General features: G+C 42.6%; 1 protein-coding gene across 1 annotated transcript; it reads right to left on the minus strand.

Moving 5' to 3' along the window:
* Positions 1-136: 136 nt before the first annotated feature.
* LOC132829188 (procathepsin L-like) lies at positions 137-23,825 on the minus strand. Its single transcript, XM_060846550.1, has 7 exons — positions 23,697-23,825; positions 19,340-19,462; positions 11,601-11,753; positions 9,582-9,803; positions 9,241-9,406; positions 2,471-2,576; positions 137-236 (listed from the first exon to the last, which is right to left on the minus strand). The coding sequence occupies exons 1-7, from the start codon at positions 23,823-23,825 to the stop codon at positions 137-139; spliced, it is 999 nt and encodes a 332-aa protein (XP_060702533.1).
* Between the last annotated feature and the right edge of the window lie 1,749 nt (positions 23,826-25,574).

The raw sequence follows: 25,574 nt of genomic DNA on the forward strand, positions 1-25,574 counted from the left end.
ACTCTGCATAAGTACAATGACAAAGATAAATGATGATGATATGGTTAACAATGATCCATAAAATCAGAGCTCCAGGCAGATGTAGTCTGATTATTGCTGTTGGAGTTTTATCCAGTTACAACTGATGCTTGAACCTTCAAACCTCAGGGTAAACTGCATTGGAAGCAATTCCACAGTTGTTATCCATGTCCTTAGCCATGTGAACGTATCCTCTGTTGCCCCAACTTGCTCCCCAGCTGAAGCAAACAAAATAAGCTTGCATTACAGTCCTGGTGAGTCATGCCTTTCAAAATCAAGCGAGAAAAATGACAATTCAAAGCAATATTTTAATTTATATTTTAGGAGACTGAGAGATAGAGATCTCTTGAATGGCTTATGGGTTCAGGAATGACTATTTAGTTCTGAGATTGCTGCATTTTTTCATTACATCATGGCTGACTTTTGTAACAACCCCATTTATCTGTTCTGTATTCCTTGAAAGCTTTAGCTGAAAACAACCTATTAATCTCAGTCTGAAAAACTTCAATATCCCAGCATCTGAGCTTTGAGGGAAAGAGTTCTACATCACTATGTGAAATTGCATTGCCTCACTTTGCTCCTGAATGGCTCAGTTTTACTTTTTTTATTAAATTCCCTACAGTGCAGAAACAGGCCCTTTAGCCCAACCAGTCCACACCCACACTCTGAACAGTAACCCATCTCCCTCACGCACCTAGCATAGCCACTTCACCTGACCTGCACATCTTTGGAGTGTGGGAGGAAACCAGAGCACTCAGAGGAAACCCACGCAGACACAGGGAGAACCTACAAACTCCACACAGTCAGTTGCCCAAGGCTGGAATCAAACCTGGGACCATAGTGCTGTGAGGCAGCAGTGCTAACCACTGAGCCACTGTGGTGTCTTGCAATTCTGCCTTATTTGGATTCCCCTATAAGAGGAGTATCTGTGTGAATGTAGCTTGTAAATGGTTGTTAAACAGACTTCAACTGGGACACCCCTCGAATGATTAAATTTCAGGAGATAATGATCAAGATTTTGGCCCCTGTCCTCACAAGTTATTTCAGGTTTTTAATTCCATTTGACCGCTTCAGGCTATGGGACATTTCCTCCAGTCCAGTTAAACTCTTGAAGGGAGCCTGAATAAATCTTGCACACAATTCCTTGCTCTTGGGTCAGGTTGTGGACCATGGCATCACTGTACTCCTGGTCTCACTGCAAGTCAGCCTCTCAATTCATGCCTCATAACCTCCTTCCATTCACCATCTGCTTTGGAGACTTTGCCTCTTGCATCAGACCATACTTTAAGCACTTCTTTTCCCTGCGCATCACATTCCTAGATATATTCTCTCTGTCTCTGACTTATCAGGTAATAGTTCCTTCACATTGACCATGTGCTTTAAAAACCAACTTTTTTTAATACAGAACTTTGATGAGTCACTTACTTCAGGCAAGCAATTTCAGGCATTTACTATCTATGTTACTTAACTGCCTGATCTGCCTGTATTGCTCACAAGACAAAGCTTTTCACTGTGCCTCAGTACACGTGACAATCAATTCAATTCAAATTCAGGTGATTGACAGATAACTGCCATCACAGCTGCCTTTTTAAATAATCAATTTTAACTTAACTCCTATCCATTTTAGGTCTAAATCTAACTTATGCTCTCAAAATGAACTTGAAAAAAAATTACCAGTTGAATTTCCACTTTGAACCAAATTCCCAGATGTACTCTCTCAGCGTTTGCCTAGACATAGCTGTGAGTTCAGGAGACATCATCTTCCTTAGTGGGAGTGCTTGTAGTCCCAGCAGTCACTGCTATAATCTTATGGTGCTGCTGTGATAACAGAAAGGCCGGTCAATCTGATAGGCCAGCAATCTTTCTGTTGGGATATTCTCTCCCTGAGCGGTGAAAGCTCCACTTTTGAGTAATTAATGCTGCCATTAGATTAGAAACATCAGGAAACAGTCAGCTTTAAAGTTAAGTCAGTGCTGAATGAGTTTTAGCTTTGACAGGGGGATCATCTGCTCCCCACAAAAGCAATCCAAGTGGTTCAGACCAATGATCTTTCATCAGAAATGGGAAACATGCTGTTCCCATTTATTAAAGATCTTTACTTTAGTTCATTTTTTATCTTACCGTCCCCTTTTTTACCTGCTTAAAACCTTTGGCTCCTTCTAATTTCTCTCAGTTCTGAAGAAAGTTCCGGAACATTAACTTTGCTTCCCTCTTTACAGATGCTGCCAGACCTGATAAGTATTTCTAGTTTTATTACCAATTACAGAGTGACTTCTTTGAAACATTAACAGCTGGACAATAAATTTCAATCGATGTGGACAAAAAGAGTTGAGCCTACTACAGTGTGACGGCAGGTTTTGACTCTGTAGCCTTAATTATAAAGAAAATTAAACTCCAAGGCAGCATTAAGATGTCTTTAACACCTTGCTCCCACATCCACTCTGTGATGTACCTGTTTTTAACAATCCAAAATGGTTTCTGATTTTCAGTTCCATATCCAACGACCAAAATCCCATGATCCAGTTTGGTTGTACTGCAGCGAGGTTCATAAAATATTCCTGTTAGAAAATAAATATTTATAATTGTTACTGCAGAATTTCTAAATGTTCCACAATAATAAAAGCTGGAATTTTGTGTGTGAAATATCAAAAACTCATGAAGATTAGATTACTTACAGTGTGGAAACAGGCCCTTTGGCCCAACAAGTCCACACCGACCCGCAACCCACCCATACCCCTACATTTACCCCTTACCTAACACTACGGGCAACTTAGCATGGCCAATCCACCTGACCCGCACATCTTTGGACTGTGGGAGGAAACCGGAGCACCCGGAGGAAACCCATGCAGACATGGGGAGAACGTGCAAACTCCACACAGTCAGTCGCCTGAGTCAGGAATTGAACCCAGGTCTCAGGCGCTGTGAGACAGCAGTGCTAGCCACTGTGCCACCGTGCTGCCCAAGTTTTAGTGGAAGGTGAAATTCTAATTTGCAGGATCAGGGTTGGAGTGAATTCCTATATTGATCTCTGTACATGGATAACCTGAACAATTTTTTAACATTATGCATTCACATGATGTGAGTATCGCTGGGTCGGCCAGCATTTATTACCCATTCTTAACTCCCAGAAGCAGTTAAGAGTCAAGTGCATCACTATGGGTCTGGAATCACATGTAGATGAGGATGGCAGATTTCCTTCCATAAAGGATATTAGAGTCTCAAACGGGCTTTCCCTGGCAATTAGCAATGGCTTCATGGTCAGCATTAGACTCTTATTTACAACTTATTATTGAATTCAAATTCCACAACCTGCTATGGTGAGATTTGAACCCATGGTATCCAGAATATTATTCTGAATTAGCATTCCACTGATAATACCACTATGCCATTACCTCCCTGATAGTCATCAAAGCTACTCTCACCTTCCTAAGATTGTGCTGATTGGGAGGAAAGACTGTGGAAGTAATGGGTTTCTTAAGCACGTGCCCTAATATAGTTACAGTCAGCTTAAGTGTGGGTATGGGTATTTCCAGTAAAATTATCCATCTCAACCCTAGATAGATGCAGTCAATCCAATATCAAAAGGTACAACTGAGCACAGAGGTGCGGTCCTAATTTCTATTGAAGAGATTCCTCAGTGATGAAACTTATATTCTTCTATCTTTTGCTTCAACCCTATTTGACTTACAAATGTCCCCTTTAGAAAAGCAGACTATCATTCCAATACCATTCCTCTCTGCAGGTTAAAGTTCATGTAGTGCCACACGTGGAATGTCCAAAACATTGGAAGTGGCCCAGTGCAATGGATTGTGGGTAGGCCATCTGTCGATGTGACAGATTGCTGTTTAGTTTCACCTTAACATATTTCTACTCCTTCCACATGTCAGTGGAAGTTTCAGGCTTTGCTCTTGGTAGATGATACAATCAGACAGATTATGACGTTTAGATATCTGAAGTTCTGTCACAGGAGATTTCAGACTTATAGTTTTAGCTAATGTAGGGTCTGCCAATTTTCAAGTATGACCATAAGAAATAAGAACAAAAGTAGGCCTTTCAGTCCATTGAATCTGCTCCACCATTCAATGATATTGTGGCTGATCTAATAATCCTCAACTCCACTTTCCTGGGTTTACCCCATAACCCTTCATTCCCCTTGCTGATTGAAACTCTGTCCATCTCAGTCTTGAATATACTTAATGACACAGCTTTAACAGCCCTCTGCAGTAAAGCATTGCACAAATTCACTACTCTCTGAGAGAAGAGGTTTTTCCTTATGTCTGTTCAGAATGTGTGCCCTCTTATTCTGAGATACTCCCTGTGGTCTTCAACTCTCCCACAAGTGGGCAACAACCTCTTTGTATTGAGTCAAAAATCACACAACACCACGTTATAGTCCAATAGGTTTATTTGGAAGCACTAGCTTTCAGAGCGCTGCTCCTTCATCAGGTGGTTGTGACGAAGGAACAAAGCTCCGAAAGCTAGTGCTTCCAATTATTCCTGTTGGTCTATAACCTGGTGTTGTGTGATTTTTAGCATTATGCATTAAAGGTGTGAAGTTAAAGTCTGTCTGTGTCCCAAATGTTAGATCAGACTATTTCTAAACTGAGTTTAACAGAATGTTACATGGGGTTATGCAGTTTTTGGGCAAAATAAAATGTAATTCTGCAAGTACAAATTCACCCTACAAATGTGTGTGTGTGTGTGTGTGTGTGACCAAGTGATTGTGCGCATGTGGATGTGTGGGTGTGAGTGTCTGTTTTTTGAAATATTCTTTCATGTTTTGGAGAACAGATTCATAGCTCCTTGAAAGTAGAGTCGCAGGAAGATAGGATGGTGAAGAAGGCATTTGGTATGCTTGACTTTATTGGTCAGTGCAATGAGTGTAGGAGTTAGGAGGTCATGTTGCAGCTGTACAGGACATTGGTTAGGCCACTTTTGGAATTTTGTGTGCAGTTCTGGTCTCCCTCCTATCAGAAGGATGTTGTGAAAATTGAAAGGGTTCAGAAAAGATTTACAAGGATGTTGCCAGGGTTGGAGGGTTTGAGTTATCGGGCGAGACTGAATAGGCTAGGGCTGTTTTCCCTGGAATGTCGGAGGCTGAGGGGTGACCTAATAGAGGTTTATAAAATCATGAATAGCGTGGATATAGAGGGGGAAATAGAGGAGGTCTTTTCCCTGGGGTGAGGGAGTCCAGAAGTAGAGGGCATAGGTCCAGGGCGAGAGGGGAAATATAAAAAAGGGACTTCAGGGGCAACTTTTTCACTCAGAGAGTGGTATGTGTATGGAATGAGCTGCCAAAGGAAGTGGTGGAGGCTGGTAAAATTACAAAATTTAAAAGGCATCTGGATGGGTATATGAATAGGAAGTGTTTAGAGGGATATGAGCCAAGTGCTGGCAAATGGGACTAGATTGGGTTGGGATATCTGGTCGGGTTGGACCCCAGGGTCTGTTTCTGTGCTGTATATCTCTTTGACTCCATGACGTGGGTTTCACTGGCTGGATTGGCATTTATCACCCATCCTGGGTTGTCCTCGATAGAGGGGAATGGTGAGCTGCCTCCTTGAACCACTACAGTCCATCTGGTGGAGATAGATCCACAATGCAATTGGAACAGGAATTCCAAGATTTTAACCCAGTAACACTGAATAATGACATTCATGTCACTGATGGCCTGAAGGTGAGGAGGGAAATTAATTTGAAAGTAGTGGTGATCATATATATCTGCTGCCTATCTGCTTCTAGATAGTCTTCTATGTATTTACAAGTTGCTAAAGAGGCTTGATGAATTTCTGTCATACATCTTGTTGATGGCACATGCCGTTGCCAATGTCAGTGGTGGAGGGAGTGGATGCTTGTGGATGTGGTGCCAATCAAATGGGCTGCTTTGTCCTGAATAGTGTTGGACCTCCACCTATCCAGGCAACTGGGGAGTAATCCATTGCATTTCCTGACTTGTCAGGAAAAGTCTTTGGAGAACCAGGTGGTGCATTAACTAGCTTCTGATTTGCAACTATAGCCATTGTACTTATATGATTGTATGAGGATCGGTCAGCTCTGTTAGCTGGGCAGTGGGTTTGGTAGACAGATTGGGTTCAATGCACATATAGCTGAGCTTACCATAAACGACTTTGTCAACCTTTCTCTTTTCTCAGCCTTGCCCCTCCCATGGAAAATGGTGACCATTAGTTTAAACAACCACCAGTTGTCTCTCTCCAATGAAAGAGTGGGATCTTTTCCTTTTCTTATGTGGATAATCTAGTTCAATTTCTGGCCAGTACTTCAATAGTGGTGGATTCAGCAACGGCAATGCCATTGAATGTCAAGGGGAGAGTGTTAGATCTTTTCATATTTGAGATAGTCATTGTTTCTGCTTCTGAGCTGAAAATGTGTTGCTGGAAAAGCGCAGCAGGTCAGGCAGCATCCAAGGAACAGGAAATTCGATGTTTCGGGCATAAGCCCTTCATCAGGAATGAGGAAAGTATGTCCAGCAGGCTAAGATAAAAGGTAGGGAGGAGGGGCGATGAAGATGTGATAGGTGGAAGGAGGTCAAGGTGAGGGTGATAGGCCGGAGTGGGGTGGGGGTGGAGAGGTCAGGAAGAGGATTGCAGGTTAGGAAGGCGGTGCTGTGTTCGAGGGATTCGACTGAGACAAGGTGGGGGGAGGGGAAATGAGGAAACTGGAGAAATCTGAGTTCATCCCTTGTGGTTGGAGGGTTCCCAGGCGGAAGATGAGGCGCTCTTCCTCCAACCGTCGTGTTGTTATGGTCTGGCGAATGGAGGAGTCCAAGAACCTGAGATTCCCCCCAGACGTGATCGACGATGCCCTCCACCGCCACCAGGACAGAACCCCACTGGTCCTCACCTACCACCCCACCAACCTCCATATACAGCGTATCATCCGCCATCATTTCCACCACCTCCAAACGGACCCCACCACCAGGGATATATTTCCCTCCCCTCCCCTATCAGCGTTCCGAAAAGACCACTCCCTCCATGACTCCCTCGTCAGGTCCACAGCCCCCATCAACCCAACCTCCACTCCCGGCACCTTCCCCTGCAACCGCAAGAAATGCAAAAGTTGTGCCCACACCTCCCCCCTTACTTCTCTCCAAGGACCCAAGGGATCCTTCCATATCTGCCACAAATTCACCTGCACCTCCACACACATCATCTATTGCATCCGCTGCACCTGATGTGGCCTCCTCTGTATTGGGGAAACAGGCCGCCTACTTTCGGAACGTTTCAGAGAACACCTCTGGGACACCCGGACCAGCAACCCAACCACCCCGTGGCTCAACACTTTAACTCCCCCCCCACACCACAAAGGACATGCAGGTCCTTGAACTCCTCCATCGCCAGACCATAACAACACGACGGCTGGAGGAAGAGCGCCTCATCTTCCCCCATACCCTCCAACCACAAGGGATGAACTCAGATTTCTCCAGTTTCCTCATTTCCCCTCCCCCCACCTTGTCTCAGTCGAATCCCTCGAACTCAGCACCGCCTTCCTAACCTGCAATCTTCTTCCTGACCTCTCCACCCCCACCTCACTCCGGCCTATCACCCTCACCTTGACCTCCTTCCACCTATCGCATCTCCAACGCCCCTCCCCCAAGTCCCTCCTCCCTACCTTTTATCTTAGCCTGCTTGGCACACCCTCCTCATTCCTGATGAAGGGCTTATGCCCGAAACGTCGAATTTCCTGTTCCTTGGATGCTGCCTGACCTGCTGCGCTTTTCCAGCAACACATGTTCAGCTCTGATCTCCAGCATCTGCAGGCCTCACTTTCTCCTCGAAGATTGTTTCTGCTTCCCCCGCTTCCACTGAGGTGTTCAGCACATTTTGCAATAACTATACTGAGCACGTTTTATTTGGTGTAACAACAACAGCCCCGAATCGAATCCCGCTTACAAAATCATTTATGTTTTTGTGGAGGAAGGTGAAAGAACAATGGGGAAATATTGTTACTTCCAGGGAGCCTTATTCCACACATGAGTTATCACAGCTAGCATTGACCAGCTGAACGTAAAACAGGATATAGAGGTCTGAGTCAGCAATGAAGCTTGTGATGAAGGTATGGCTTAGGAGGTTATTTTGTCCTGGCTTCTTTCAAGAGAGAGATTGCACAAGAGGCACTGAGCTGGCGAGCGAACACCACTTCAGTAAACAGGGGGTTAGGAGGCCTTGATATTTATTGAACTGCCTGAATGGGTGTGGCCAGTTCTCAGGGTCTCTGGGTTTTGGTTTTTCAGTAGCATCAGAAGCTGTTGGGTCTCAACAAAGTTGGAAGCATCAGTAAATGTCTCCCGGCTGCTACTCTCTGGATTTTATTTCCTCCTGGATTGAAGAACTGCATGTGAGAATCTGTGTCTGAAATTGCCATTTTGCCAAGGGGTGTGTTTATGGGACGCTGCTACATAGGAACAGCTAATTAATAATTGTCACTGTACCTATTATTCAGTTAAGTTTTCCAATAGAGATAAGTTATTCAAAGTTCTTCTTTGTTTTGTTTGTATTTTAACTACAGTGATTAAATAAACTATGCTTCTCTTCATGTGTCAAAAAGTGTGGTGCTGGAAAAGCACAGCCAGCCAAGCAGTATCCGAGGAACAGGTGAGTCAACGTTTCAAGCATAAGGTCTTCATCAGGAAGTAATCTTCATTTCTGAGGCAGAGTTTATGCTCGAAATGTCAACTTTCCTGTCCCTCAGATGCTTCCTGACTGGCTGTGCTTTTCCAGCACCACACTTTTTGACTCTGATCTCTTAGCATCTGCAATCCTCACTTTCCCCACTGTTTTCCTTCAGATGGAGCAGTTTGTCCAGCTGCATTACATCTGGAACACAGCGCTTCACATTTGCCTTTAAAAAAAGAAAAACAAAAGTCATGGCCACCATCTTAAAATATTTTGAGGGGGTCTGGTCAGGTCCATAACAAGTTGAACTGCCTGCTGCATGCCAGCAACAGACATACACCACTGAGCTGCTTCATAACAGTAAGTGCACTGTCAGAACCTCCTTTGTCATTTTCTCCCAGGAATCCCGCTGTGTGCTCTCTGGAGACTGCTGGAAAGGGGCGGGTCCTGGCAGATCCCAGAATTATTAAGGCAAAATCTGAGAACCCTTGGATGGTGCTTGGACCTGACATTTCGTGACACATGAATCATGCTTCCCTGCTGCTTTACTCTCGTAAACAGGCATGAGTCCCTTTAATTTGCTTCTTACCTGATTTGTACAACATGAACGATCTATGCTCTGCATCTATACCAGCTGATATTGGTCCAACTGTAGCCACTGCTGCAGCTAAATCCACTTCTGAACCAGATGGAATCCGCTGCGAGCCTTTGCAAGTAGCAACAATATCACTCTGGTTGAACGTACAATTGCCATCCTGAAACAAAAAGCAAGTCAGAGAAAACTGAGATCCAAATGATTTCCAGGAATTTCCTGACAACTGTTACCATAACCTGTTGGAAATGTAGATTTCTGGAGAAATTTGAGGCAGCATTCTGTCTATTCGAACTATCTGACAACTGCCAAACAGTGACGTTTCAGAGAAAAGTTACCTTCGCAGTGTATGGATAAGACTGCTCAGAAGTGATGCCTCTTTCTTTTATAAATAGGAATCCTGCCAGGACAGATCCACCATTACAACCTGCATTTCCCACAGCTCTGCTACAATCCATCAGGTACTGTTCACTCAGGGAAATGAGTTTTCCTGTTTTATTAAAGACTTGACCTTCAAGTACTCCAGTAGTGCTGAAAGCCCAGCACGAACCACACTGCCCCTAACAAAGAAATAAAAGTCTCAGTCAGTGGGGAAATAGTCTAGGACATCTTCTTAATTTGGAGGAAGCTTCATGAGGAAGCTCATTGTTCAGGACTCAAATCAAGGATAAAAAGTTGAGACAGAAGCAGAAATATAAAAGACGTATAGGAGGATAGAGCAGATGAATGCATGGCTGAGGAGCTGGTGTATAGGAGAAGGATTCACATTTTTGGATCATTGGAATCTCATTTGGGGTAGAAGTGACCTGTACAAGAAGGACAGATTGCACCTAAATTGGAAGGGGACTAATATACTGGCAGGGAAATTTGCTAGAGCTGCTCGGGAGGATTTAAACTAGTAAGGTGGGGGTGGGGTGGGGGGGGACCCAGGGAGATAGTGAGGAAAGAGATCGATCTGAGACGGGTACAGCTGAGAACAGAAGTGAGTCAAACAGTCAGGGCAGGCTGGGACAAGGTAGGACTAATAAATTAAACTGCATTTATTTCAATGCAAGGGGCCTAACAAGGAAGGCAGATGAACTCAGGGCATGGTTAGGAACATGGGACTGGGCTATCATAGCAATTACGGAAACATGGCTCAGGGATGGGCAGGACTAGCAGCTTAACGTTTCAGGATACAAATGCTACAGGAAGGATAGAAAGGGAGGCAAGAGAGGAGTGGGAGTGGCATTTTGGATAAGGGATAGCATTACAGCTGTGCTGAGGGAGGATATTCCCGGAAATACATCCAGGGACGTTATTTGGGTGGAACTGAGAAATAAGAAAGGGATGATCACCTTATTGGGATTGTATTATAGACACCCCCACCCCCTCCTAATAGTCAGAGGGAAATTGAGAAACAAACTTGTAAGGAGATCTCAGCTATCTGTAAGAATGATAGGGTAGTTATGGTAGAGGATTTTAATTTTCCAAACATCGACTGAGACTGCCATCGTGTTAAAGGTTAGGATGGAGAGGAATTTCTTAAGTGTGTACAAGACAATTTTCTGATTCAGTATGTGGATGTACCTACTAGAGAAGGTGCAAAAACTTGACCTACTCTTGGGAAATAAGGCAGGGCAGGTGACTGAGGTGTCAGTGGGGGAGCACTTTGGGGCTAGCGACCACAATTCTATTCGTTTTAAAATAGTGATGGAAAAGGGTAGACCAGATCTAAAGGTTGAAGTCCTAAATTGGAGAAAGGTCAATTTTGATGGTATTAGGCAAGAACTTTCGAAAGCTGATTGGGGGCAGATGTTCGCAGGTAAAGGGGCGGCTGGAAAATGGGAAGCCTTCAGAAATGAGATAACAAGAATCCAGAGAAAGTATATTCCTGTCAGGGTGAAAGGGAAGGCTGGTAAACAGGGTGAAAGGGAAGGCTGGTAAACAGGGTGAAGCAGAGGAATGGAAATCATTAAAGGAGAGGATGGATCAGTGCGAGAGATGCTTCTTTCAGGCTCCCCCGACATTGGTAAGGTGCACGGGAGGAAGACAGAGAGGTGAGAGGAAGATTCCCAGAACCAATAATAATTCTTTGAAAAAGGAAAAAACAAATGTCAAGGTGTATTGTCCAAGATTGAGATTCTATTTGATTGTAATGTACAAAATAAATTGTCACAATTTCTGCCTTGATGTATTGTCATGTGCAATTTGTTACATAACCATCCAGATTTCAGATCATCCCAGCAAACTGATCGTGTTGCTTATATTACCTGTAAAAAAGGTCAAATAGCATGATTTTAATATTGTATGGCATTAACAGGTCTTCAAAACATCTCAGTTTAATGAGCATCAGAAACATTTCCCCTCATCTTTACCTGGTCCTTCACTGAAGTGACATAACCTTTGGGACGCCAGTCAACAGTGCTCGGCAGTTGGATGTTCTGCTGTCCTGTAAACACTTTGGAAGTCATTTTCTCAGCTTTGTTTATGCTGGATGCAGACAAAAGCTGCCTGAACTCATCGAAGGTCTAGAAAGTCAAAATAACTGAAATTGTAACTTAGCAGGATCTAAAGACTCATTTTATTTTGCTTATAAATTCACGGTGAATTTGCATAACTTTCATCCCCTGGGTGCAAAAAGTAAACATTTTGAATTTCCAAGAATCAGTCATCAGATAGACTCTGTTAGCAGAGTGTAGCCGAGAATGGCAATTGTAAAGTTTCAAACATCCGTATCCTGGATTTTCCACTTCGTAGGCATAGTTCAGTTTCTTGCTTCAACACAAGAAAGAAAAGAAATCACAAGTAGAACCCCTTTGTATTTTAAGCAAGATTTGTGGGGAACATTCATAAGCAGGTTGGTAAGTTTCACCAAAGAATTCTGTAGATCTCAGAAATTATGCCGAGAGTACTAGCAGTTAATGCTGCAGGGAGTCGGTAGTTGGAATAAGGTGCTCACTGCTCAGAGTTAGATGGATTTGGAGAGGCCACAAAAGTTGGTGTTACTACACAGGAGAAAAATGACTGCCATATAGCCCCCTAAAGAGGTAGTGAGACTTGGCATGGAAGGTGCTGGAAGATATTATCAGAAATCTCAGTATGGAAACATGACCTCCTACTCAAAGTGCAGCGCATTTCATGATTGTACTGCAACCACAAGTCCTGCTGGATTTTAAACTGTGCGTGCATGCACGTGTGTGTGTGTGTGTGTGTGTGTGTGTGTGTGTGTGTGTATGTATATACATATATTATATATGTGGTATAGAAAGGTGCATAATGTCTGTGTAAATTTATGTGTTTGTATGTATGTGTGTATATGTGTGTTTGTGTATGTTGTTGAGTGTGTGTGTATGTATTTCTGTCTGTGTGTGTGTGTGTGTGTATGTGCGCGTGTCTGTATGTTTGGCTGTGTACATGTCTATGATGTCAGAAAACTGATAAGAACTGGTTTCCCAAATTTGCTGCAGGGATCTTGAAGTGATGTTACTGTGCAAAGATGTTTTAGACTGGAGGCATCATGAGGCAAGAAACATTTGCCTGACACTGAAGCATATATGTGGAGGAAGGAGCATAGAGAGGGAGGTCCAGAACAAGGGGATGTGAGATATTGCCTTATAGCTATCTTTACTCACTCACTCACCAGCTCACTATATTCATTAATACTACATTCCAACTCAAACTGCACTACATCGGTTACTGAATAAAAAGGCTATGTTTGATACTCAGCTATTTCAGTCATTATTTGAACATGCTCCCATAGGGACAATTCAAACTGAGAGAGATAGATGTTGAAAGGGGAAAGCTTCTGACCATTGTGGAATGGCATCCATTTTATACATGTCAAAGCGATCAGGATCTGAAAATACCTCAATCAAGTCACTTCCTCTAAATTACAGTGGATACAAGCCTAGCTTGTCCAGCTTTTTCTCTCAGGAGATCCCATCCATTACAAGTATCAGTGGAGTAAGTGCTCGCTGAGCTGCCTCCAAAGTATTGAAAGCTTTTCTTAAATAAGGAGAACAACATGGTACACACATTAATATTGCTGTAATCTCAGGAACTGAAACATAGTTTCCTTACACTTGTATGTGATTCCCTTCAAATTAACAAAGTTATTCTATTAGTTTTCTTGATCACTGGTTCGGCTTGCATATGAGCAATCTGTGATTCATGCACGAGGCCATCCAGATGCCTGATCGTCCCAGAACTCTGCACCTCCCTCTAGTTGAATAATATGCCTTTCAATATTGCTTCAACTGAATCTTTGCCCTTCAATTAAGGAAGGTATAAAGGGACAGATTATGTTGTCTTTACAACTTACTTTCCTACTGATCTTTGTGTCATCAGTAAATTTATCAACCATGCGTTCGGTCCCTTTATTGAAGTTACTTAAGGGAATTGCAAAATATTGAGGGTCCAGCATTCATCCCAGTAGCACACCACTAGTTACATCACACCAAACAGAAAGTGGCTCATGTATACCAATTTTCTGTTTCCTGTTGGATTTTCCATGCCAACACGTCAATCCCTACATCATAAACGCTAATCGCCCAAAATAACCTGATGAAATACTTTCTGGAATTCTAAGTTCTATACATTCACATTCCCCTACATATCTACAGCACGTTATCTCTTCAAAGAGCTCCAATGAGTTGGTTATGCACAATTTTCCTTTAAAGCCATGTTGCTGCTTGGTTTCCTGAGACTTAGGCCATAAGACCATAAGACATAGGAGTGGAAGTAAGGCCATTCGGCCCATTGAGTCCACTCCGCCATTCAATCATGGCTGATGGGCATTTCAACTCCACTTACCAGCGTTCTACCCGTAGCCCTTAATTCCTCGAGACAACAAGAATCTACCAATCTCTGCCTTGAAGACATTTATCGTCCCAGCCTCCACTGCACTCCGTGGCAATGAATTCCACAGGCCCACCACCCTCTGGCTGAAGAAATATCTCCGCATTTCTGTTCTGAATTGACCCCCTCTAATTCTAAGGCTGTGTCCACGGGTCCTAGTCTCCTCACCTAATGGAAACAATTTCCTAGCGTCCACCCTTTCACAATCCATGTATTATCTTGTACGTCTCTATTAAGTCTCCCCATAATCTTCTAAACTCCAATGAATACAATCCCAGGATCCTCAGCTGTTCCTCATATGTTAGACCTACCATTCCAGGGATCATCCATGTGAATCTCCGCTGGACATGTTCCAGTGCCAGTATGTCCTTCCTGAGGTGTGGGGACCAAAACTGGACACAGTACTCCAAATGGGGCCTAACCAGAGGCTTATAAAGTCTCAGTAGCACATCTCTGCTTTTATATTCCAGCCCTCTTGAGATAAGTGACAACATTGCATTCGCTTTCTTAATCACGGACTCAACCTGTATGTTTACCTTTAGAGAATCCTCGACTAGCATTCCAGATCCCTTTGTACTTTGGCTTTACTAATTTTCTCACCATTTAGAAAGTAGTCTATGCTTTTATTCTTTTTGCCAAAGTGCAGGACCTCGCACTTGTTCACGTTGAATTCCATCAGCCATTTCCTGGACCACTGTCCCAACCTGTCTAGATCCTACTGTAGCCTCCCCACTTCCTCAGTACTACCTGCCTGTCCACCTAACTTCGTATCATCTGCAAACTTCGCTAGAATGCCCCCAGTCCCCTCATCCAAATCATTAATATATAATGCGAATAGCTGTGGCCCCAACACTGAACCCTGCGGGACACCGCTCGTCACCAGCTGCCAACCCGAAAATGAACCTTTTATCCCAACTCTCTGCCTTCTGTTAGACAGCCAATCCTCAATCCATCCCAGCAGCTCACCTCGAACACCATGGGCCCTCACCTTGCTCAGCAGCCTCCCGTGTGGCACCTTATCAAAGGCCTTTTGAAAGTTTAGATAGACCATATCCACTGGGTTTCTCTGGTCTAACCTACTTGTCACCTCTTCAAAGAATTCCAACAGGTTTGTCAGGCATGACCTCCCCTTACTAAATCCATGTTGACTTGTTCTAATCAGACTCTGCTCTTCTAAGAATTTAGAAACGTCATCCTTAATGATGGATTATAGAATTTTGCCAACAACCGAGGTTAAGCTAATTGACCTATAATTTTCCATCTTTTGTCTTGATCCTTTCTTGAACAAGGGGGTTACAACAGCCATCTTCCAATCATCCAGGACCTTTCCTGACTCCAGTGACTCTTGAAAGATCTCAACCAATGCCTCCGCTATTTCCTCAGCCACCTCTCTCAGAACTCTAGGGTGTATCCCATCGGGGCCAGGAGATTTATCAATTTTAAGACCTTTTAACTTTTCTAGCACTCTCTCTTTTGTAATGGCAACCATACTCAACTCAGCCCCCTGACTCCCTTTAATTGTTGGGATATTACTCATGTCTTCCACTGTGAAAACTGACGCAAAGTTCTCCTGCTATTTCCTTATCTCCCATCACTAGGCTTCCTGCATCAGTTTGAAGTGGCCCAATGTCTACTTTTGCCTGTCATTTGTTTCTTATGTACTGAAATAAACTTTTACTATCATTTCTAATAATACTAGCTAGCCTACCTTCATATATGATCCTCTCCTTTCTTATTTCTCTCTTTGTTATCCTCTGTTTGTTTTTGTAGCCTTCCCAATCTTCTGATTTCCCACTGCTCTTAGCCACTTTATAGGATCTCTCTTTTTCTTTAATACATTTCCTGACTTCCATTGTCAGCCATGGTTGTCTAATCCCTCCCCGGATAATCTTTCTTTTCCTGGGGATGAACCTCTGTATAGTGTCCTCAATTATACCCACAAACTCCTGCTATTTTTGCTCTACTGTCTTCCCGGTTAGCCTCTGCTTCCAGTCTATTTTTGTCAGTTCCTCTCTCATGCCCTCATAATTACCTTTATTTAACTGTAACACCATTACATCCGATTTTGCCTTCTCTCTTTCAAACTCCAGACTGAACTCTACCATATTATGATCACTACTTCCTAAGGGTTCCCTTACTTTAAGATCTTTTATAAAGTCTGGTTCATTGCAAAGCACTAGGTCCAGAATAGCCTGCTCCCTCGTGGGCTCCATGACAAGCTGTTCCAAAAAGCCATCCTGTAAGCATTCCATGAATTCCCTTTCTTTGGATCCACTAGCAACATTATTTACCCAGTCCACCTGCATATTGAAATCTCCCATGATCAATGTGATGTTGCCTTTCTGACATGCCTTCTCTATTTCCCAGTACAGGTTGCGTCCCTGGTCCTGACCATTATTAGGAGGTCTATACACAACTCCAAGTGTTGGATCATAATTCATTTACTAACAGGTACTAACATCTGTCCTCTGACTGATGCTAGGCTAATTGATCTGTAGTTTCCTGTTTTTGTCTCCTTTTTCAAATAAAGAAGTTATATTCTGTATTTTCCAATCTGAGCAACCTTCTCCAAATCTAGAATTCTGGAAACTAAAATGCATCAGTTTTCTCACCTGTATTTCTTTTACGACCTGAGAATAAAGTGCATCAGGATCTAGTGGATTTCTGAACCAATAACTCCAACAATTTACTCGCTATTACTTCCCTGGTGATTGTAATGTCTTGAATTCTTCTGCTTTCCATTTCCTACAGCTAAGACTGTGTCTGGCTGACCTCATTGCAATCTTTACAGTAATCTCTATAGTGGAACTGATGCAAAACTAAACCTATTCAGTTCATCTGCCACCTTCTTATTTTCCATTTGTAATTCCCTGGATGTGCTTTCTATCGAGCTAACTTCACTTGGCAAACTCTTTTTTTAAGTAGCTATAGAAACGTTAATTATTTGTTTTTATATTTCTAGCTAGCTTTCTCTAATACTTTCCATCTTTGTTAATATTCTTGTCATTCTTTGTTTTCTTTAATATCTTGTCTAATTTTCTGACCTGCCACACACCTTTCTACAGTAAATGCTCTTTTGCTAAGTTTGAACTTATCCTTAACATTTTTAGTTAACAAAGCATGGAGGTGCTTCCCTTGAAGTTTATCATGCTCATTGCAAAGTACTATTCTACATATTCTGTAATTTGTCCTTAAGTATGTGCCACTGCATTTCTGTTAACTTATCACTTAACCTAATTTACCAGTTCACCATCATGTGCTCATAATTGTCCTAACAATGTTGATGTACCAGATTTTTACTTCTCTATATTGTCATATTATTATTCAATCATATAGTGATCACTGCTACCTAGAGGTAGGTCATTCATTGTATTGCACAATATCAGGACTAGTCTAACCTGCTCTTTGGTCAGCTCTAGTACATGTGAACTGAAGAGTGTGGTGCTGGAAAAGCACAGCAGGCCAGCCAGTATTCGAGAAGCAGGAGAATCAGTGCTGTGAGCATGAGCCCTTCATCATAAAGAGCTAATGGCTGATTCTCCTGTTCCTCGGATGCTGCCTGACCTACTGTGCTTTTCACACCTGAAAAGTACCTTTCCCAGCACCACACTCTTTAACTTTGATCTCCAGCAACTGCAGTCATGACTTTCTTCCAGAACATGCAATTCTAAGAAACTATCCTGAAAGATTCTATAAGCTCATTATCTAGGCTATCTTTGACTATCTGATTTTTCCAGTCTATGTGTTGATTTACAACCCCAATGATTATCACCATACCTTTCTGATAGATTCCATTATTTCATCCTTTATTCTCTATCCTACTATGTTGGGGGGTGGGGTGGTTTCTACACCACTCCCACAAGTGAACTTGTCTTTATCACTTCTCATCTCTACCCAAACTGCTGTCCCTGAACTTGGGCTATCACTCTGTTATGCTAACACCATCATTAATTAACAGAGTGATCCCTCCATTTAGGTTCCTACCCTTTCTAAGTGTCCTGTACTCTTCAATATTCAGGTTTCAATCTAAGACATTCTGCAGCCCCATTTCTGTGATCCTTGCCAGATTGTGCTATTTTATTTCTGTTTGTGTGATTAGCTCATCTATTTTATTTCAATGCCAGATTCATTCAGAAACAGCCTTCAGTTTTGTCATTTAATGATATTTATAATGCCTCTCTGTCTGTGCCTTGTCACTATTCTTCAGTTGAGCACATTGTCTCAATTTCAATTTCTTGCCCTTAATATTTGATTTAAAAGTCTCTATACATCCTTAATTATGTGGCTCACTAGGTCACTGATGGCAGCACAGATAACTCACATCTATAACTAGCTCTCTTCTTCAAGTCTCCTATATTTTGTTGCTTAAGTTACTCTAAAGTAACTTAAAAGTACTTAAGTTTGTTCACAAAGCACTTTAAGATGCTTTTCCATGTGAAAAATACATTTGACATGTAAATTATTGCTTAGCTGACTAAACTCCAGTAAGAAATCTGGTTCATGGGATTGACAGGAGTTGCAACTTACCAACCTGCTTCCAAACTCCTGAGCAAGTAGGTAGAAATTTTTTTATTCACTCATGGGACGTGGGCATCGCTGGCTGGCCAGCATTTATCACTTGTCCCTAGTTTCCTTGGAACTAAATTGCTTGCTAGCCCCTTTCAGGGAGCAGTTGGGTGTCAGCCACATTGTTGTAGGTCTGGAGTCACATGTAGGCCAGATGATGGCAGATTTCCTTCCCTAAAGGACATTAGTGAAACAGATGAGTTTTTCTGACAATTGAATCATGGTCATTGGTAGATTCTTAATTCCAGATTATTATTAGATTCAAATTCCACCATCTGCCAGGGTGGATTTTGAACCCGGGTCCCCCAAATATTATTTGAGTTTCTGGATTAATAGTCGAGGCCATCACTTCCCCATGTATCCTTACAGAAAACAAAATGAAGTTCCATTTAGGTACACAGGAGTTGTTTGTGAGATTTCCTAGCAACTTCGTTTGGGGATTCTTAAGCATGCTGTTGCGCATCATTGGTGAGATACCAACGTATTTCCATTTTCACAGATGCTGTCAGACCTGATGAATGTTTCATGTATTTGTTTTACCTCAGATGTCTAGCATCTACTGTCAAAAAATGCCATTGTAAACTGACAAGGCAGAAGCTTCCTTGCTTCTCATTCATTCTACGCAGCACTATCACTTCTCATTCATTGAAAGTTCAGAAGATGGTATCTTTCATTTCTACTTAGTACATACCCGATCTCCAAATTGGTTCATTCCCACAGCGAAGGTGTGTTTCCCCATCGCGTGCTCCAGATTGTGTTGTTCGATGTATCTCCTATTGTCTTCCCAAACCAGTCTTCTATAATCCTTCTCATGCTAAAAGCAAGATTAAGCCAAAATTAAATCTTAATCTCTTTTACTGTTGTAAATTTGGGTGTTTTAATCACTTCAGTTGCACACTTAAAAACGAAAGGTTTTACATGCCGCATTAACATTCCCATTCCTGTTAAGTTCTGATCTCCTGTGTTGTGGTGGACAGTGGTACTCACTAACAACAGACCTATGTCCTCAAGGACAGCATCACCACTGGAAGCTGTTCAGAATCTGAAGCTTCATACCATGAGCCCCTGTCCAGTCTCCTTCATGAAATTTCCACTCTGCACCAATAATCGACCATCACGTTGGAGGGAAACAGTGGCTGTAATGTTGTCTTTGTTTTAAAGGCTACTCACGAGGACCTTAGTGACACTCTTACATGCAAACATTCTACCTGATGAAATCTTTAATTCCGTCTTTCTATGAATCTTCTCTCCTTGTTGGTCAAAGGGCCTGGGTTAATTGGAATCATATTGCTGACAATTATAGAATCATAGAATCCCTACAGTGTGGAAACAGGCCACTCAGCCCATTGAGTCCACCCTGACCATCTGAAAGAACACCAAATCCAGGCCAACCCTCCCTAAACAAATCCATTCCTGCATTTCCCATGGTTAATCTGCCTAGCCTGTACATCCCCGGACACTGTGGGTAACTTAGTGGGGCCAATCCACCTCCCCCACACATCTTTGGACTATTTGAGGAAATCAGAGCACCTGGAGGAAATTCATACAGACACAGGGAGAACATGCAAACTCCACACAGACAGTCACCCGAAACTGGAATCAAGACCAGGTCCCTGAAGCTGTGAGGCTGCATTGCTAACCACTGAGTCTCTTAGATTGTCATCTCCTGTTACTGCAATCCAGTTCCCAATGTCACCTACCCCAAAACAACTACTCAATAAATTTCTGAACAGCTTGGATGGCGGAATGGAAAGCCACTGATCCAAATTTGCTAATGACATCAAGATAAACAACACTGGAAGATGTGTAGACAGGGGCATAAAATTACTGAGATATCAGGAGATTAAGTGAATGAGAAAACCTATGATATATGGACTTTTTCACACAGCGAGTTGTTCGGGTCTGCAATGCATTGCCTGGAAATGCAGTGGAGGAGGTATAGTGGAGATATTCAAGAGAGCATTGGGCGGTCATTTGGTTAGCAATGTGTTCCTTTTGCTAGCAGCCTATGTGATGACAAGGCCTGGTATGTGGGTGCTGCGGTAAGAACATGGGGAAAGGTGGTCAGGACCTACTCGATATTGAGACCAGAATACCGCAAATTTCCCCAACCAATAAATGAGGTGCTGTTCTTCCAGCTTGCCATGAGATTCACTGGAGCACTACAGCAAGCTGAAGACAGAGATGTTGGCCAGCAAATGGGGTGGGTGGGGGGGGGAAGGGAGAGGTGTTAAAGTGTCAGGCAACTGCAAGTTTGGAATCATTTTTGTGGACAGAATATAAGTGTTCCATAAAATGGTCACCCAGTCTGCACTTTGTCTCTCCAATGTAGAAGGGATCACTCTGTAACAGTGAATACAATAGACTGGATTGAGTGAAGTGCAGCTAAATCACACTTCACCTGGAATGTATGGCTGGGCCCTTTGATAGTGAGGAGGGGGGAAGTGAATGGCATGTGTTACACCTTTTGCAGTTGTACGGGAAGGTGCCATGGGGGTGTCAGGGGTGTTCGGGGTCGGGAAAGAATGAACCAGGGTATCCCAGAAGGAAGGGTCCTTGCAGAAGGCTGACAAGGGAGGGGAATGGGAATATGTGTGGCATGATGGTGGCATCCCAGTGGAGGTGGCAAAAATGGTGGCCAATGATCCTTTGAAAATGGATGGTCTCCCATACTCAAAGATTGTCCAACTCTCCCCCACTTAGAATCTCCAAGGAACCCCCTTCCCCCATGTTCACAGGGCCTGGGGCATTGGGCTGAAGCTAATCATCATTGGTGTTGTACGCAGTTCCAGTGCTTCCCAGTGGGTGCAGCTGGCTACTGGGCCTGCTGGCAGCTCTCAGAGACTGAACTCGCTCCCACTGAAGGCTGGAAGTCCCATTCAGTTTCTGAAGGCCAACTGCAATGCACTATCACTCGAGGGCAGCTTTCTCATTAAGGTCAGTCAGTTTGTGAACAACGTTTCTAATACTTCCACAGCCCTTTTAAAATTCAGTCCATGGTCTCATTGAACAGCAGAACAAGCTCAAGGGAGGAAATGGTACACTCCTAATCCTGCAGTCCTTTGCTTTCTGATCTGTTGCTATTATGAGGCAGAGCTGAAGTAGAAACTGAGTGGAACAAAGCCTCAGCTATTTCCTGACATAGCTGAGGTCTGTAAAAGAAACAGCGAGAGATAAATATACATTTTGTTGCACAATTGCTGGGACAAATATTTAAAGCTGTTTTCATTTTTCAGCTGATCTGTGTTATGTTTATAGTTGGTGCATGTTATGTTGGGACTGTGTCTGTGTTAAGAGGTGAGTCATGTGGCAGTGATAAACGTGACAGTCTTCCTGGACTTGTTCAGATTGTTTTGAACTTTTACAGAGAGCACACCTTCAAAATAAAGCCTCCTCATTGGACTGAAGCAAAAGACAAGTTTATACATCCTTTAGCTTTGACTGGAGCCTAGTAACTGCCCAGTACAGAACAATTCAGAATCTCATCATTTTGCAACTTACTGGCATTTGATCCCCTCTACAAATTATTGTTCATTAAAGATTGAATTGTGTTGATGAAGCATTCCTCAACATAATCAAAATTTATGTAAAGGAATACACATTGTAAACAATCAATCTCAGAAAGATTGTGCAAGCTGAACAGTCATTTCGATGCATTGAATTTTAATTCAGAGAATAAGCAGATAAATACCTGATAAGGAATTATTAATAACTGAGGGGGGGTTCTGAACTGAATCATTCCAATACTGAGTTCTGAGGGAGGGTCACTCAAACCGAAATGTTAAATTTGATTTCTCTTCACACATGTTGCCAGACCTGTTGAGTTTTTCCAGCATTCTAATGCTGTCCCAGTTAACCTCCCACCTACAGTGTTGGTAGACCTTACCCCATGCAAAACTGTTACGTCTGTGTCCTAATGCTCACCACCTCCCCTCCCTCCCCCCCACCCCCAATTCTCTGCCCCATCACTCCTGTTCTTTCCTACTTACATTGCTGTCTGTCCAGAAGAAAGGTTACACCCAAATCATTGACTTCTCCACCTCCTGAATGCTGTCTGCCTTGCTGTGTTCTTCCAGCCTCCTGCTCATCTACTTTGGACTCCAGCATTTGCAGGTTTTTTTGTCTCTAACTAAGTCTGTCCAGTAAGGCCTCAATGCAGATGTTTTCACCATGCTTTGACATCGATCCATGTACATTGCTTATGTCTGTAACCTCTTCCAGCCCTACAATCCTCCAAGATTTCAGGTTTCTACATTTCAGAACTCTTGTTCATCTTGATTTTCTCTAGATTTCCCTCTGGAAATCTCAGCACATCTTAACCTCACTTCCCTTCCTTAAGATGTTCCTTAAAACCTACCTCCTTTACAAGTCTTTTCATTTGCTGCCTCATCTCACCTGAAATGACATGTGACAGATTTTCTTTGAAAAAGCTCCTGCGAAGTGCTTTGGGATATTATATTTATTTTACTAGGTGCTATATATAATGCAGATTTTTTTTCAATCGAATTCAAAATGTGTGAAATTGTTGCAATGTTTATCAACATTATTCCTTACATAACTACAAATGTGGAATTAAGAACAGAAGTAGGCCATTCAGCCCCTCAAACATTCGCCACTTGATAAGACTGAGGTCACTTTGACGATGGTCTCATTTCTACATTCTTCTTTACCTCCTATAACCTTTGACTCCATTAAACTCATGCTTTAAAAGAGTTAATGAACCTAACTTCACGGTTCTCTGAGGATGAAAACTTCAAGAACTAATGCCTCGCTCAGAGAAAAAGATTTCTCTTTATCTCCATCTTAAATGGGAAACCCATCGTTGACCCTTGGGTCTAATCTTACTCAGAAAGAGAAACAACCTTTCAACAACCACCCTGCCAACATTTCAACAAGATCACCTCTCATTCCTCTCAATGGATACAGGCCCAATCTGTCTATCCTATCATCTTAAGATAATCTCTTTCTCCCAGGAGAAGGTTGAGTTAACCTTCTCTGAAATGTTTCTAATGCAACCTTTGAAGTAAGGTCAACATTTAACTTCTTACCTCTTCGTACTGTTTATTATGAAACGATTTCCAATTATTCCAGCCATCATCCAACGCTGGATTAAATGGGGATCCGGAGGCTAATGCCAGAATGCAGACCTCCACACATCCAATGATGAGGGTGACCATTATGATAAACAGCCTAATAAGACAAAACCCATCATATTAATCTATAATGGAAAATATTGCTCATAATTACTCTGGACCAAGTTGTTATTAATGTTAGTCTGTACGGAGTTAAGGTTATCCAGAGGTTTTGATCAATCACCCACAAAGATGGTCACCGAGTTTGAGAAAAAATATTTTTAATTTGGAGAGGGTTCAGAAGAGATTTAGAGAACATTGCTGGGTATAGAAGCTTTGAGTTATAGAGAAAGGCTGGACAGCTGGAACTTCTTTCACTGGAGTGTAGGAAATTGAGAGACGACCTGATCGAAATTTTTAAAATATTGAGGGGTACAGGTAGAGTTAATGGTAGTTGTCATTTCCCCAGGATGGGGGTTTCAAGACTAAGACACCCGTTTTTAAGGTGAGAGAAGAGATATTTTTTTTAAAAAGACATATTTTTACACAGAGGGTAGAACAACATGTGGAATAAACTTCCTGAGGAAGTGCTGGATACGGGTACAAATGCAATGTTTAAAAGGCATTTGGATAAGTACATGAGTAGGAAAGGTTTGGAGGGATATGGGCCAGGAGCAGGGACTAGGTTACTTTGGGATGATGTTTGGCATGGACTGGTTGGAGTCAAGAGTCTGATTCCATGCTGTTGACTCCGTGACTGTATAAGAATGTGCTGGAATGTTATTTTGCGATTTATAGCCCAGCTTGCTTTTGCCCCAAACATCGATTTTCCTTGGATGCTGCCTGGCCTGCTGTGCTTTTCCACCACCACTCTAATCTTGGCTATGGAAGTTTTTAAAATGTCCTAAACACACAGATGGTTCACTCATGCCTTTGCGGATTGACTTCTTTATCCAGCCTGCACAAGGTGCGACACCAGTCCCAGGTTAACGTGACTGACTTTTGTGAAGTTTCCTAGAAAACCATATCAAATCGCTCTACCAGCATCCACCTTCTTAGGGTTCAATAATGAGAGGTTAAAGTGAAATTCCCTGAGATATTCAGAAGCTGGGAATGAATAAAGGTCATATTTTCATGATTGTTAACTTTCACTAGCCTCTTGAGAAAAGTGGAGTTGCCGCAGTCCTACACTCTCATTTGAAAGAAATAAAACTGGTGGACGTTTAAGCTGAGGGTCATCACGCCTCACGTGAGGGGAAGGGGTGAGAAGGAGTCTCTTCTAGTAACCTCAGGCAGTGTGGGAATTAAGTTGCAATCACTCTGCATTATATACCAACCAACTGAGCTAACCATTAAGATGAGGGTCGGAGCGCAGCAACTGAATTCAATTTAAATGCACAAATGCTGGCCAATTTAAAGAAACAATACATAAATTGTGCAGAGAAGTTAGGAAGAAGTATATGAACAAGTTCTGAATTCAAATTCAAAGTGTGTTGATCAGCTCAGTAAGATAGCTCAGTGGGAGTTTCTCCAACAAAATAAGTGCAGTAGTAATTGTCAGATGTTTCAATGGAAACTCTCTGACTTAAAGAGCAAACTATGGCAATGGACCAATCACACCCCAGTCAGCTAACTGGGCATAAGGAGAAGCCTCACAGAATGGAGGCCAGGAGGAAGGTTACGTAGGAGCTGCCTGGTCAGTCTCCTAGCACATAACCATTACAATGCAAGTCACCACTGCCCTTAAAATAAATGCCTCAGGAACCCTCCTAGCCCTCAAAGGAGACACTGGGATCATGAATGAGCAGGAGAAAGTGAGCACTGCAGATGCTGGAGATCAGAGTTAAAAGGTGT

This window comes from Hemiscyllium ocellatum, chromosome 28 (assembly GCF_020745735.1).
Source record: "Hemiscyllium ocellatum isolate sHemOce1 chromosome 28, sHemOce1.pat.X.cur, whole genome shotgun sequence".
Classification (NCBI taxonomy): Eukaryota; Metazoa; Chordata; class Chondrichthyes; order Orectolobiformes; family Hemiscylliidae; genus Hemiscyllium; species Hemiscyllium ocellatum.

Excerpts from the sequence above, each read along its gene's own strand:
- LOC132829188 (XM_060846550.1), bottom strand. The coding sequence starts at position 23,825 with ATGGTCACCCTCATCATTGGATGTGTGGAGGTCTGCATTCTGGCATTA. Across the intron at positions 11,754-19,339 it reads TGAACCAATTTGGAGATCGG|ACCTTCGATGAGTTCAGGCA; the intron begins GTATGTACTAAG and ends TTGACTTTCTAG. Across the intron at positions 9,407-9,581 it reads CTTATCCATACACTGCGAAG|GATGGCAATTGTACGTTCAA; the intron begins GTAACTTTTCTC and ends TTTTTGTTTCAG.